At 56.5% G+C, this 13,027-nt stretch overlaps 9 protein-coding genes across 9 annotated transcripts; 5 read left to right on the top strand and 4 right to left on the bottom strand.

Annotated features, from left to right (window-relative positions):
- Positions 1-284: 284 nt before the first annotated feature.
- B0H18DRAFT_847897 (uncharacterized protein) lies at positions 285-623 on the bottom strand (the record flags this gene model as incomplete). The annotated part of the gene is made up of 2 exons (XM_048039571.1): positions 285-425; positions 528-623. Coding segments are annotated over 2 exons (237 nt in total), but the record flags the coding sequence as incomplete, so codon positions are not given.
- Positions 624-3,432: 2,809 nt separating this feature from the next.
- B0H18DRAFT_1040169 (uncharacterized protein) lies at positions 3,433-4,342 on the bottom strand. Its single transcript, XM_048030533.1, has 5 exons — positions 4,313-4,342; positions 4,241-4,262; positions 4,147-4,187; positions 4,009-4,089; positions 3,433-3,940 (listed from the first exon to the last, which is right to left on the bottom strand). Exons 1-5 carry the CDS (start codon positions 4,316-4,318, stop codon positions 3,788-3,790), a joined length of 303 nt encoding a protein of 100 aa, XP_047887376.1. The 5' UTR covers positions 4,319-4,342; the 3' UTR covers positions 3,433-3,787.
- A 108-nt stretch (positions 4,343-4,450) lies between these two features.
- On the top strand, positions 4,451-5,891 carry B0H18DRAFT_939616 (ubiquitin-domain-containing protein). Its single transcript, XM_048041863.1, has 3 exons — positions 4,451-4,715; positions 4,776-5,434; positions 5,490-5,891. The coding sequence occupies exons 1-3, from the start codon at positions 4,587-4,589 to the stop codon at positions 5,623-5,625; spliced, it is 924 nt and encodes a 307-aa protein (XP_047887375.1). The 5' UTR covers positions 4,451-4,586; the 3' UTR covers positions 5,626-5,891.
- Positions 5,892-5,897: 6 nt separating this feature from the next.
- B0H18DRAFT_1040164 (uncharacterized protein) lies at positions 5,898-6,176 on the top strand (the record flags this gene model as incomplete). The annotated part of the gene is made up of 1 exon (XM_048030532.1): positions 5,898-6,176. A coding segment is annotated over exon 1 (164 nt), but the record flags the coding sequence as incomplete, so codon positions are not given.
- On the top strand, positions 5,898-7,770 carry B0H18DRAFT_1040163 (glutathione S-transferase). The gene is made up of 6 exons (XM_048030531.1): positions 5,898-6,403; positions 6,460-6,492; positions 6,547-6,838; positions 6,898-6,944; positions 7,000-7,337; positions 7,394-7,770. Exons 1-6 carry the CDS (start codon positions 6,145-6,147, stop codon positions 7,454-7,456), a joined length of 1,032 nt encoding a protein of 343 aa, XP_047887373.1. The 5' UTR covers positions 5,898-6,144; the 3' UTR covers positions 7,457-7,770.
- Positions 7,771-9,165, bottom strand: B0H18DRAFT_939613 (uncharacterized protein; the record flags this gene model as incomplete). Its single annotated transcript, XM_048041862.1, has 5 exons — positions 7,771-8,034; positions 8,093-8,326; positions 8,381-8,542; positions 8,600-8,934; positions 8,991-9,165. 5 exons carry the CDS (start codon positions 9,163-9,165, stop codon positions 7,870-7,872), a joined length of 1,071 nt encoding a protein of 356 aa, XP_047887372.1. The 3' UTR covers positions 7,771-7,869.
- A 192-nt stretch (positions 9,166-9,357) lies between these two features.
- Positions 9,358-9,786, bottom strand: B0H18DRAFT_1124663 (uncharacterized protein; the record flags this gene model as incomplete). Its single annotated transcript, XM_048034897.1, has 1 exon — positions 9,358-9,786. The coding sequence occupies one exon, from the start codon at positions 9,784-9,786 to the stop codon at positions 9,358-9,360; it is 429 nt and encodes a 142-aa protein (XP_047887371.1).
- Positions 9,787-10,304: 518 nt separating this feature from the next.
- On the top strand, positions 10,305-10,898 carry B0H18DRAFT_82609 (uncharacterized protein). The gene is made up of 3 exons (XM_048039350.1): positions 10,305-10,652; positions 10,718-10,791; positions 10,862-10,898. The coding sequence occupies exons 1-2, from the start codon at positions 10,396-10,398 to the stop codon at positions 10,731-10,733; spliced, it is 273 nt and encodes a 90-aa protein (XP_047887370.1). The 5' UTR covers positions 10,305-10,395; the 3' UTR covers positions 10,734-10,791; positions 10,862-10,898.
- B0H18DRAFT_1040154 (uncharacterized protein) lies at positions 10,603-12,696 on the top strand. The gene is made up of 14 exons (XM_048030530.1): positions 10,603-10,652; positions 10,718-10,791; positions 10,862-11,018; positions 11,070-11,092; positions 11,154-11,317; positions 11,440-11,503; positions 11,559-11,656; positions 11,705-11,775; positions 11,846-11,853; positions 11,907-12,056; positions 12,111-12,126; positions 12,179-12,221; positions 12,279-12,316; positions 12,372-12,696. The coding sequence occupies exons 3-14, from the start codon at positions 10,993-10,995 to the stop codon at positions 12,598-12,600; spliced, it is 930 nt and encodes a 309-aa protein (XP_047887369.1). The 5' UTR covers positions 10,603-10,652; positions 10,718-10,791; positions 10,862-10,992; the 3' UTR covers positions 12,601-12,696.
- The last annotated feature ends 331 nt before the right edge of the window (positions 12,697-13,027 follow it).

Here is a 13,027-nt window from a genome sequence, read left to right as displayed (position 1 = left end):
GAGAAAAACCCAATGCTAATACCTACCGGTTGTCCCGTCGACTCAGTCGTCATCTTCATCGTCGCTGATGACAAGTATCATAGCGTCTCTGCTGGGCTCAGGCCAGTGAGTCTTCCACGCGTGCGTCGCTTGCGACTTGAAAGGTTGGCTATATCCGTTCGTGGCGAACGATGAAGGGGGCGAAGACGACACAGGCTTCAACGGCGCATCTGCCTTCATGTCCCCGTCCATCGCGCTGTGAAACACTCAGCGATGTCCGCAGGAGAGGGGCGTGAATGGGCGGCTTACCGTTGCCGCTCTCGCAGCATGCCGAGAATGTTCTCCTTCTCCGCCTTCGACCGTGCCGTGGTAAGCTTCGCCATGAGCACCTTCGTCTCCGCGATGTGCTGCTCCAGTCGTTTCTGTCTTGCGGCCAAGAGCACTTTCTCTGCTGCTTGACTGGACTTGGCTAGCGTATGAGACTGCGTAAACGTACGTGGTTGTGGCGTTGCGGGTGCGGTCGGAGGCGCAGGTTGCGACACATGTACAGGCGCTGCAGCCGCGGGAGGTGAGTCGGACCGAGGCGATGGCTGCATCGTCTGGAGCGTCTCAGTGATAAATGAAACCGCAAGCTCGTCGAAGTTGATAGCGCTGCCTTTCGGAACTGCGGCAGCGCTAGGTGCGTCGTCACCCACGACTGTGGACGTGTCGCTCAAGGCCACTGTGGATTCCTTCTCCTGCGTAATCCCTGCAGAAGGGATAGACGCGATCCCGGCTTTCTTCCTGCTCTGCAGAGCCGAGCGGCGCAACTCTTGGGTCGAGAGTATCTCCGTCGGGCTGGAGATTGCTTCCTCGCCAGCACGGCTGCTCGTGGCCGCCGGCTTGTCATTCTCCTCCTCCGGTGACGTATGCCTACTGCTGCCAGCCCTCGATATCATGTTCTTCTGCGCTAATTCCTCCTTCGCGCGGGCGATTCGCTCCTCAAGCTCCCTCTGCTTCTCCTGCAGTGTACGCTTGGCACTCACCACCGGCACAGACTCTGCGAGAGCTGGTGCGGCCGACTCCGACCTTTGGGAGACGACTGGCTGTGGCAGGGGGACCTTCGGCAGTTCCAGCGAAGGATCCTTCAGAGATGTAACAGAGGAGCAGCCGGTAGAGGTTTCAGGGCCGAGACTGGACTCGTAAGAGTGGAAGGAGAAGCAACAGCAATCGGATGTGTCGGTTCTGTGGCGGATGTTGATGGGGCGGTTGGGACGATCGTCAACGCACTAGCAGGCACCGATGCAGCCGGAGGCTCCACCATAGTGTATGCAGATGGCGAGAGTGGCTGGGGTCGGCTCGTCTGGACTGGCAAGTCGGGAATGGTGACCTCCGGTTTAGGTCGGCTAGACGATGGCAATGATTGTGGCACCGTGACCGCGTGTTCGGTTGCTGGAGGAGTGCGGGTGGTTGCTGGGCTAGCGTCGTCGACGCGCATCCTCTCTTCTTGCCCACGTTCGGCAGAGGCCTCCCTGGAAGAGGCAATTGATGCGCTATCAGCCGCAGTGACATCCGCACCCGTCGCCGGCTCGCCCCAAACACCATATCGTGACTCCTGGATGAAGTGTTCCTCCTTAGGATCGGGCAAGTCCTCGTCGTCAGATTCGAGGTCCATCGCCTGCTCTTCTTCAAGGTAGCTCGGGTCCCTGCGTCTCGGACCCGCGGAATAGTACCAACTGCGCTCCGCCTCGGCACTGGGCCCCTCGTATTCGGAACCATCGTCAGATGACATGACCCCGTACTTTTCTACTTGCTCTAGATGGTCGGCCCAGCCACGATAACCGTATGGACTCGAAGGCGGTTGCGCTGCAGGTTGAGGCGGCTGTGCTGGTGGTGAAGTCTTGGGAACGTAGTTCGACGGACCGGACGATGAAGCGATAGGAGGAGGCTGAGGTAGAGGTAGGGGCACGGACATTGGGACCCCAGAATACGTGCTAGCAACAGATTGTTGTCGATTATAGTTGGGAAAAGCGCGGGATCCATTCGCGGGAGGCAGTTTAGGAAGAGCGGGCGGCGCCCTTGGCTTGTTTTGTTTCGGCTGGAGGGCCTGAGCTTTCCTCTTCTCCGCCTTCTTGTCCTTCTTGCTCATCTTCTTGTTCGCCGCCTGAGGAGCCACTGGCGCTTCCACGACGCCCTCCTCGATCTCCCCCTCTTCCAAGTCTGCCGGGTTTTTCGCCGCTCCGCGGTACCACCACGCGCGGATGTGCTCCTTGCCCTCGCCCGCCATTCGCTGGCTGCCGAACGCCATCTCCGCCAGCGCAACGCTCTGAAACTCTACGAGCGCCTTGCCGGCCTTGTCCACTTCGGCGCGAAGCGGCAGCGGGCGAGCGAACCGCTTCGCCCAGTGCCTGAGGAAGTCGGGGTTGCGGAACTTCTTGGGGATGGGGGCAAGGACGAGGGTGCGTGAGGGATCTGGCAGTGGCTGGCGTAAGAGCTCGGAGGGGAACAAGCCAAGCCCGCTCCTGTCAGACTCCCGCGGCATTCCGAGCAATTTCTTCTGGGGGACGGAGATTTGGGTGGTGCTGGTGGCATCGGGTGCTGGGGGGAGAGGCTTTGGAAGAGGAATATGGGGAGCAGGCGCGGGAACGGGTATGTGAGGAGGTTGCTGGCGACGCTCAGGTGTATGTGGGATATACGCTGGAGCGGAGAACGGAGAAAAAGAGTCCGGGGGAGGTGGCGCGACGGGTGACATGGAGGGAGGTGGTTTGAGAGGTAGCGAGGGGATAAAGGATTGAGGCATGACGGCTGTATGTGCGGAGAAAGAGGCAGACCACGACATAGGAGGCAGGATTCCGCTGTGTTGGGCGTCACGATAGGTACCAACCGGACGGTCAGGGAGAGGGGCCATCCTAGCAGGCATACGAGAGGCAGCAGGGGAGGCGTCCTGCATGTCCACGTCCTGCTCCGTGGCCAGTTCCGCCCCCTTAGCCGCCAACCGCTCTGCCCGTCGCCTCTTCTTTCGCTGAGATTTTGTCTCCTGCTGTTCATTAGGGACCGCGTCCTGCGCATACTGTTTTCGCTTGCGTTTCTGGCCAGCTAAAGGCGCGGGCGCTTGCATGGCTAGGGGACATCACCCTCAAATTATCTTGAAAGAGATGGAACGACCCACCATTACTGGAATTATTCTGCATCAGCATTCTGCTCGACGATGCATGGGCCTGCTGTCCCCAGTCATACATGGGCACGTCGACCATTTGACGTTCGAAGGCCGGCTCGGGGTCGGACAGTCTTGCTTCAAACCCTCCCAGTTCCTGTTCCACGAATGCGGCGTCCTCGTCGTCTGAGATGACAATGGGCGAGCTGAGCGATCCGTTACCATTTGCCGCCATTTCTGTACCCAAGACACAGCGAGAGAGATGAGTGGGAGGAAGGGCGGTCACTGTCGAGAGACAAGACTCAAATTCGAGAGCGAGCGACGTTCGCGATGCGGATCGAGATAGTTGCAACTCCGACCAGGTCCGATCATTCTTCCATATCAGGTATAATCTAGGTCAGAGTCTGTTATGACTGCATCAACGTCCAACCCAGCGATTGCAGAGAAACTACTGGGCTAACTGAGAAATTGTATTTACAGCGTACTGACGAATCTATGCACTCACACATACAGTTCCGCCCATAGGTGAAATAGCGCATCCTTGCGCAAGTTTGCTCTTGTAAGAACTCAGGTCTGAATCGGAAATGCATGAACCTGGGTACCGTCGGCACACAACAATCCGCAATGGACAAGGGGCTCAGATGTCCAAAGCAATGTATTGAGCTGCCCGGGGGACTACTTTGACTCTCCTTCCTCCTGACTTCGCTTGATCAAACCCACACCAACGATGGCTCCATCCGCGATAATGTCTGCCGCTTTCCGACCTTCCGTCGCCTCGTGCTCGGCCTTGCGGATGAACTCGGCCTTGATGGTCTTCGCGCGAGCAATCTGCGTGTGTCAAGCAAGACATGGGTTGGATGAGGTGAGAGTGAAGGTGGGGAGATGGAATGACGTGCCTCGTTCGTATGGTGCAAGCACTCTACGTAGTCGTCTAGCGGCGGCCGGCACTTGGCTGGCACATCTGTCTGAGCATAGCACTGGCAAGGATGCTGTGTTTAGAGGGGGCGCACGAACATGACAGAGTAACTACGCACCTTCTGGAACTCCTGCCAGTACGGGAAACAACGTGGTACGCCTAACAAGTCCATGGGTTATGGTAGAACGCAAATCGGTAGTGTCTGGCCATACCTCCGTTGAAACCAAAGCCAGACTAGCAAACACGTTCAGTAAAGATTCAAACAATGTATATCGAGCACTTACCGCCATCCTGGTATGTCGTGAGCGATGCTGAGAGGTCGCTTGCAGTCACCCGGGCTTTCCGGCGTGACGGGCTGGTGACTGTGACGACACGCGCACGTCACACTCCGCCTACCGCCCCGCAGAGGCGGATCGCGGCCTGTGCAGTCGCCAAGTCGCAGTTGCAATTGAAAGTCCCCTTAAAGCTGTGTTTCCTTCGCTGATCTGTCTTTCTACTCCTCGAGCGCATCCAGTCTGAACATCTCAGTATAATCACCGTTTAACCAGGCTCATCACAATGAGCGAGCAAGCAGAACTGGCGTTTGTGAAGACGTTCGTCAACAACCTCTCGTCGCAGCCCGTCACGTACGCAGACGACTTCCAGCAACCATCCGAGAGGTCTCTAAGGAAGGTCCCGGTGCTACCGGTATGTGAAATTCTTGATCATCATTTAGCCTGTAGGCCAATCGCGCGCCGCCTCGCTTAGGTAGACCTGCCTCCTCCTCCCGAACGCAAGGTGACACAGGTTGCGCCCACAGGTGAGCTCCCCTGCCCCACTCCCGCAGCTGTTATAAGTACGAGCCCGCGCACAGGCTCCCTGAGCATCACCTTCAAGTCTATCAAGCCTCCAAAGAGCTACTCTCTCTCCGTACAGCCCACCGACCCCGTCTCTGACATCAAGGCGCAGCTCGCGTCAGAACCAGGCGCACCGCCCGCCGACGCACAGAGACTGCTGCTCAAAGGCAAGGCTCTCGCGGACAGCAAGCTTCTGCAGGAATACAGCATTAAGGAAGGAGACACCGTCACGCTTATGGTCAAGCCCGGCTTCGACTGGGACCCATCCAAGATGTCTACGTCGCTCGCACCCGTCACTGCACCGACGCCACAGAAGGCGAGAGCAGGGTCCATCACGTTGCTTCCGGAGCAGCCTTCACGAACCCGTGGAGGGCACGGGCGCACGCCGTCCATTGTCCTCTCTCCTTCCCCGTCGCTATCGCCGTCTCCAGGGGAGGTGTTGATCGACATACCCCTCGTGTTGGACACGTCCAACATACCCGAGCTTTCCCAGTCTGGCGCGTCGAACACGCCCTACCACACGACCGTTGCGCAGCCTGCGTTTTGGGAGCATCTGTATGCCTTCTTGAAGTGAGCACCTCGTGTTTCGTTTGTTCATCATGCCGTACTCACAAAGTCCATCCAGGGTTGAGTTTCCCAACGGCAGCGACGCGGCGCAGGCTTGGGAGGACTTCTTCTGCGCAAGCAAGGGCTCTCTCAGTGTCTCCGAGATCGCGAAGATCCGTGATCGTGTTGGTGTAACGGGGATGGCGGGCAGCTGAAGTTGGGTTCAGGTTCAGGTTGTGCTCATCGTAATCTTCAAGGGCTTCATGGTCATATCTCTCATTCATAATGCTGTAATGGACTTCGGAGGCACATTTGATCTCATCCAAACCTTCGTTCGGGCTTCTGGCAGTCGGCGACTTAGCACGGCCGTGAAGCCATTGTATATGTATGAGACACTTTGCCTTAGTTCGTCGGGCTGCGCAGCTGGATGGGCCTGACTACGTGGCGCGATGAGCTACTCAATCCCGTTATGTTCTTTCTGTTACGACACTATTGGACGTCTGCAGATGGGCCCAACGCCGGGCCCAGTCAGCAACCAGGGAACGGAAACCCACTCTCAGCCTCCAGGTACTCCATCCAACGCTCCAAGGCAAGCCTCGTCAACCGGTCGTCACACTATAAAGTCCTACCCGTCTCTTTGCAATGTCTATCACCAATCCTCTACGTATAGTTGGTTAGGCGTTCGCCCTCGGACCCAACGCCGGACCTGATAAAGACGAGCGGTTCGCAGAAGCATGACCTCAGTACCCCTCGCTCGCCTTCTCCCCCTTACCTCTCGCGCCCTCCGCTCCTCCAGACCAGGCCTACGCTCAGCCTATCGAGCATCTGCACCGACTCACGCGTACGTACCGCGATACAACATGACCACTAGAGACGTCTCGCACCACACCGACATCGGCAAGATGAAGACGGAGGACGACGGCACGTTCAAGCGCAAGCCGTCCCAGTTCAGGGACTGGCTCGAGAAGGGCGGGAAGTTCGAGCCCGAGAAGGGTGAGCGAGACAGCTCGTCCATCGCGCCAGGGATGTATCACTGACGTGCAGTGCAGGCCGGTACCACCTCTACGTATCCTACGCATGCCGTGAGTCGTGCCGCAGACTGTGCGACGCGCCCTACTAACTCGACCTATATCCAGCATGGGCGACGCGCGCCTTGATCATGCGCAAGCTCAAGGGGCTCGAGGACTTCATCGACGTCAGCGTCGTCTCCCCGCACATGGGCGAGCACGGCTGGCCCTTCGCGAGCGCGGACACCTTCCCGGGCGCGGACGCGGATCCGTTGCACGGCGCACAGCACGTCAAGGATCTCTACCTTCGCGCGGCGCCCAACTACGAGGGCCGCTTCACCGTGCCCGTGCTGTGGGACAAGAAGCACAGCACCGTCGTGAACAACGAGAGCTCGGAGATCATCCGGATATTCAACGCGTCGTTCAACCACCTCTTGCCCGAGGAGAAGGCGAAGCTGGATTTCTACCCCGAGGGCTGAGGAAGGAGATCGACGAGGTGAACGACTGGGTGTATGACACCGTGAACAGTGCGTAGACCACGCGTGTATGCGAGACAAAGATGACTAACGGCAGGGTGCGCAGACGGCGTATACAAGTCCGGCTTCGCGAGTTCGCAAGCCGCCTATGAAAAGGCCGTCCTCCCCCTCTTCGCCTCGCTCGACCGGCTCGAGAAGATGCTCCAGGGCAAGGACTACCTCATCGGCGACCAGCTCACGGAGGCCGACATCCGGCTCTTCGTCACCATCGTCCGCTTCGATCCCGTCTACGTCGGGCACTTCAAGTGCAACATCCGCACGATCCGCGGCGGCTATCCCGCCATCCACCTCTGGCTCCGCAAGCTGTACTGGAACTTCCCCGCGTTCAAGGAGACGTGCAACTTCGAGCATATAAAGACACATTATTACTGGTCCCACCCAATGGTGAGTGGCTGGGTGTCCTCTCCGGCGAAGCGTGTGCTGACGACGTGGATGCGCAGATCAACCCGCACAGAGTCATCCCTGTCGGGCCAATCCCCGACATCCTGCCTCTCGAAGCTTAAGGCAAGTATCTGTATCCATAGGTCATGAAGGAACACAAGGAACCCGTAGTTGCTTGCTTTGTATCAATACTTCCCTTCACACTGTCCCGCGTTCACAAGGTGCACGAGACTATGAGCAGATATCGAGGAATAGCAATGTATACAACGATGATCATGCAGCGCAGTGCGTCCCGTAACGAGTTATGAGTGTACAGTCAAGAACATTCCTATGCATGCTTATAGTCATGTCAATGCCCTCGTGTCCACCGTGAGTCCTGTTCTTCGTAGTATGTCCCGAGCAGTGCGGGTTGTGGTCGTAGGTTGTTCATCGACATCTTGCCCAGATAGAGCCCGTGAAGCCAGCGCCAGCGCTAAGTAGTGAGTCCAGTCCAGAGCCTCCAGCCGATCTATTCCAAGTCCCAGCCCGAGCCAGCTCAGAAGCAGAACGACATGCCGACGAGAGCAGCCACGAGGACCACGAGCAGTTGCCAGAGAGCGTCGACGTGAGCACGGCCGATAGTCCCACTTGCTTTCCTCGAGTAGCCAGTCGCGCTTGGGGTGCTGCTCGCCGGGATGGTCATGTGTGTTGCGGTGGGTAGCTATGCCAGCAAACGCTAAGTCCGGGAGCAACGGTTTTAGAGGCGAACAAAGACATACCGGCGTTGCGGATACTTGCGTCGAGTTCGTCACCGGCGTCAGGGTGGGCGTCGCAGAGCTGTTCGTAGCGGTCGCACTTGCATAGGTCGCGTTCGCAGAGAGGTTGCGCGCCATGAGAACGCTGTTGTTCACGGACGAGTACGTGGTGCACATTGACGTGGCAGGCGCCGGGTGAGCTGAAGGAGTCGTCGACCGGCCTTGCCTCCAGGTTGACGTGCCGTACACTCCCATGGGCTACCGAGTCACGTTTGCATCGGAGAAGGATTGAGTGAATGATGGACTTCTTACCTCCCCGCTGTCGCCCGCGCAGCGATCGAAGACACCAGCATCGTAGTCGCTAGGCATGTTCCACTCGCAGCCCATGACGTCGTAGATGTGTTGACAGTACGTCGTCGCGTCCGGACCCGGTTTGCACGCCCGGAAGCAGAACTCCGTGGAAGACATGTAGTTCTGTGTGCAAGGGAAGCCAGTCAGCGTGGCAAGGAGGGACGACACTCGTCCTCTTACTGTCCATTCATGCAACTGCTGGAGTTGCCCGAACGCGTTCGAGAACACGAGACCTCCGATAGGGTTTCCGTTCCCGTCAGCGCCATGAGGATCCAGCTCGCCACCACTGTCGCCCGCGGGGATGTTCAGCTTCGTCAGGTCGCCGACGCCGGTGATCTGAATGTAGTCGGGTGTCTGGACGAAGTGCGCGCCGGTGATGGTGCCATCCGGAATCAAACGCGTCCCGTAGCCATCCCGTAAGCACCAGGAGACTTCAACGCGTTCTGTATCCCCGATAGTTGCGTTTGAACCCGAATATGGAGGTGCGTAGACGCAGAAGTCGTCCACCGAGTTTACTAAGAGCGCAGCCCCATCAGCCATATCTCATCGTCATGTATGAGAAGCCACTCACGGTACGCGTTCTGGCAGAGAGAGTCCTGGCTTGACTGAGTTCCGCATTGGTTGGTGCCATACTGACCGTCCTGCGTGTGGTCGGGCGCGTTAGACGGCAGATACGTCGCTGAATACGTCTGTGCGTGGCCGCGAGCAGCAAGAATGCTCAGAAGTACGAGAGAGAGCGCTACCATTATTACTGATATAGGAAAAGAAAGGAACGACTGTGGAAAAGGAGCGAGACAGACGGGAGGTCGGGACGGGAAGATGAGAGGCACCGTGACAGAGCGGCGACGCGACAATGAACCGACGTTCAACGAGACTTGCCAAAACGGGATGTGGCCATCCGGCAATTTCCCATCCCGCGAATGTCGTACTTACCACATCTAATCTGGACTAGCCTGGACAACCATGGCGGTTGGCCCGTCCGCAACTAGGTCCGCAATGTCGACGGCGGTCACGACATCCGCAACGACGAGCACGACTTCAAGTTCTGCCTCTTCCTCCTCCTCTTCCTCCTCCTCGTCGGGATCTGGCGGCGCTCCGTCCTTCTCCGCAAATGGCACCGCTGCGCTCATCCTTGCTTTCCTCGCCATCGGCCTGTTCGTCGGCGGGATGCTTGCCATGATTGGTCTGCGCAGGCGGGCTCTTGGGCGCGCGCAGCGCTGGATGATGAACGAGGAGCCGAGCCCCGTGTGGTCGCCCATGGGCTCGGACGCTGAGGATGATGTGCGAAGCAGAGCTCGTAGAAAGAAGAAGAAAGACGTAGGCACGCCACCCAAGTTGTACGACATATACGCCCCTGCGAAAGGCATCGAGTCCGCATTCTGGCAGGACGTACTTGTGAGTTCGCTGTGACACATTGTTCGACAAAGTGTCTGAGGAGACGCATGCCGCTGCAATCCACAGCCTCTATCTGCCAAATCAATATCTCACAGTACGCCGCATATACGCCGATCAGAAAGTGAGGACATCGCTCAAGGTGGCCATCGTCGGTGGCACTTCGACGCCTTGGGATTCTTCCATTGGCCTCCTGGCCCAACTCATCCATCACCTACACCAACTCGGCAAACGGTGCAAGTCGCCGTTGTGGTCGCTATGCCAGCGCCCGTTGACGCTGAGCCCCTGGGACTTGACTTCACTCTGGGACTGACCCAACTCTCCTGGAATCATGATATGGCTGTCCTCGACACCGCAAACGTCGCAACTCTTGTCGATGGTCGAGATCTCCAGCCGCAGTAACGTTAACGTTCACATTGCTTTCGACTGCTATTTGCCACCCGTCGTCATTAATGCTCTGCATCTGTATCGCCTACGGAATCTCACAACTGTATCCCATATCCGCTCGCCCATCTTGATTCGACCCCATTCCGACCGTACAGGTTGTGTAGTCACATCGGTCATGAAAGCTTCAAGCTCTCCGCATGTTCAGTTTATTCCTGCTTCTCCATTTTCGTTTTCGTGTGCGTGCGCACGTGAACGACGACCTAACAAGACGGTTCTCAGAGATTACATCCTGGGCATGGGGTCAGGCTTACCGCTGCGGTTGGTCGACAGCGGTGCCTGCAGAAATGAGCCCGTCAACTTTGAAGACGCCGCGCCACGGACGTGATCAACCAGATCGCTCGTCGGCTGCCGACAGGCTGTATCCTTCGCGATACGACGACTACTCGGTCAATAGGTAAGTATGATCGTCCTTTCGCGCAGTACGATGTGGCACATCTTAACTCTTGTGACCTCTTGTAGAGCCCGCGCTGTCTAATGCACACAGCCTCTGTCAATCTTGAGGAAGTCTCCTGCCCGGTGAAACTGCTGCGCTGGTGATACTCACTCCGCCACGGAAGGCATCCCATTCACGTCGTAACAAAGTTTGACACATTGTTCTCACAGTGATCGCAGCTGTGTTGGATCGTGCGCATGCTGGGGTACTTAGGTCGAGGCGACCCGTCATTTCGCGCCAGCGACCTCATCCCCTCGACCTCATCAGTCGCCGAATCTCGAGCTGTGCTTGATCCTCTCCGATGTCACTGTTGGGAAACCATGCTGAGTGCGTTACATTGCCCCAGGGATTGCACGATGCCGATTGACCTCTATCAAGTTCAATTTCTCTCACAGTTTCGAGTGAGTCACCTATACACCCTGCAGCGTCCACTCTCCAAGCTTCAACGATGCCATTCGGTAGCTGCTGTCTTCTATGAGTATGGCCTGACATCGGCGCGTGAAGTGCGGCAATATTGGGGCCGGCCCTTGAACGTCCCTAGCGCCTTATTCTTCGCCAACCGGTATATGTGCTTGATCAGCAGAATCGTACTGTTGTCTGCAATGTTTGCAGAACCTTCAGAGGTGGTAAGTGTGTATAGTCATTGATCCACGTGCTTGACGGTTTCATATCTGCGAATGCATGGAAGAGGTGCGCCGATCTGCCATTTGAAGTGCAGTATATGCATTGATAGTCGATGCCGGATTTTAGATGCTCGGTTCTGGTCTGGTGTTCAGGTGTCTACGCAGTCACTGCTCTTCTTGTGATCACATGTGAGTCTTCCCAATATACCATTTGACTCGAACGATCCTTACTGAGATATCATAGTGATGTCTGCTGCCAGAGTTTACGCTCTATGGTATGGAGATATCCGGCCCAGTCTGGTTGTCGCTCTATTCGGGCTGGTACTTCCCTTTGTCAGCATAGTAAGAGGCCATTCACTTCCTTCTCGGGGACCGTCTAAATCCACACAGGCCATGATGCGGTCATCAGTCGAGACAGCTCTCCGCAACCCTGTCGTTTGCGATTCTAGCCTGCAGGCGGGGTACGACATTTCAAGTTGTCAATCGTTACACACACATGCTTGTCATTTACTCGTGTATACCTTCCTTTAGGACGTCTGGTCGGTTTCATTCTTCATGTCTCAAATTCTAGCACTGACCCGCGTCTCAACAGCTTATAAGGTCTATTTTGCTGCTCGCTCAGTCAATCTCGTACCGGATATCCTGGTTGCAGCGTTCACATGGGTGAAGACATACCCGCTCATGACCTCTGCACACGCAATTGGTTTCGTTGCGTTCATACCCAGGGCACTGTTGCGTACTGGTACGAGATCTCCTGCTCGAAGGTTATAACAGCGCAGACTGACCAAGTTGCCAGGGATTCAGTACTTCGCGTGAGTTACTTCAGCAGCCACAGTATATGGACTCAAAACTAGGATCGTACAGAGTGGTGGCGTTCTTCAATGTCTCTCTGCTCGTCCTGACATTGGTGAATTACTCGAAATATGGCTATGCTCAGACTCTTGACTGTATCTTTGACTGCTAGGCTTCGGACGTCACGATCAACACGTCCGATCTTGTCGCGTATGATGACAAGTTCTTCCATTGAATTAGTTCTGATATCGTACCTCCCAAACAGGTTGGCCGCCATACTCATGTCGCGCTTCATGCTCCATCTCCGACAAACCATATACAGCAAGCGGACTCTTGTGCAGACTACTCGTTCCAGCAATTCCTTGATGGGAAATATGGGAGAATACCTGGATGATGACTCGGACAACGACTCGGAAGACGAACTGATATTTGAGACCGCAGGTGGAGTGCAAGACCCGACTAGATCAATCTCCGACTCGGACTTCGTACCATGATCAAGTAACTTACTGCAGAAGAGCCAACGTTGTTTATTGGTTGATGCGTGTAGCAACTACAATATGCATAGTTCACTCTCAGAGGAACTCCATGGCGACACAACTCAGGATGGAAGGCGACGGTACCCTTCCACCGTGGGTGGCGCGCAGCCCCGCACTCCCCCTCAAAGATGCTCCCCTTTCCCGCTACGTCAATCATCGTACAACCTCAAGAATCAATTAATCACCCTCGACAGCTCTCGATAGACACGCCGAATACGCCGCGACCTTGTAACAGGACGTGCACGGTGTTTTACAGTGGATACGGCGTACGCGTGTGGACCGCGATTCTTAGACTTCTCCGCATTCCCGCGAACTTTTGAATTTCTCACGCGCCGGGGCGCGCGTTTTCTGGATCTGTTGTGTGGTTCTGATCTTGATCATAGCT

The sequence above is a fragment of the Fomitopsis serialis genome (assembly GCF_022376445.1).
Source record: "Fomitopsis serialis strain Sig1Antser10 chromosome Unknown B0H18scaffold_129, whole genome shotgun sequence".
In the NCBI taxonomy this organism is placed as follows: domain Eukaryota; kingdom Fungi; phylum Basidiomycota; class Agaricomycetes; order Polyporales; family Fomitopsidaceae; genus Fomitopsis; species Fomitopsis serialis.
The sequence above is the reverse complement of the archived record's forward strand: the minus strand, read 5'-3'. Positions and strand labels throughout refer to the sequence as shown.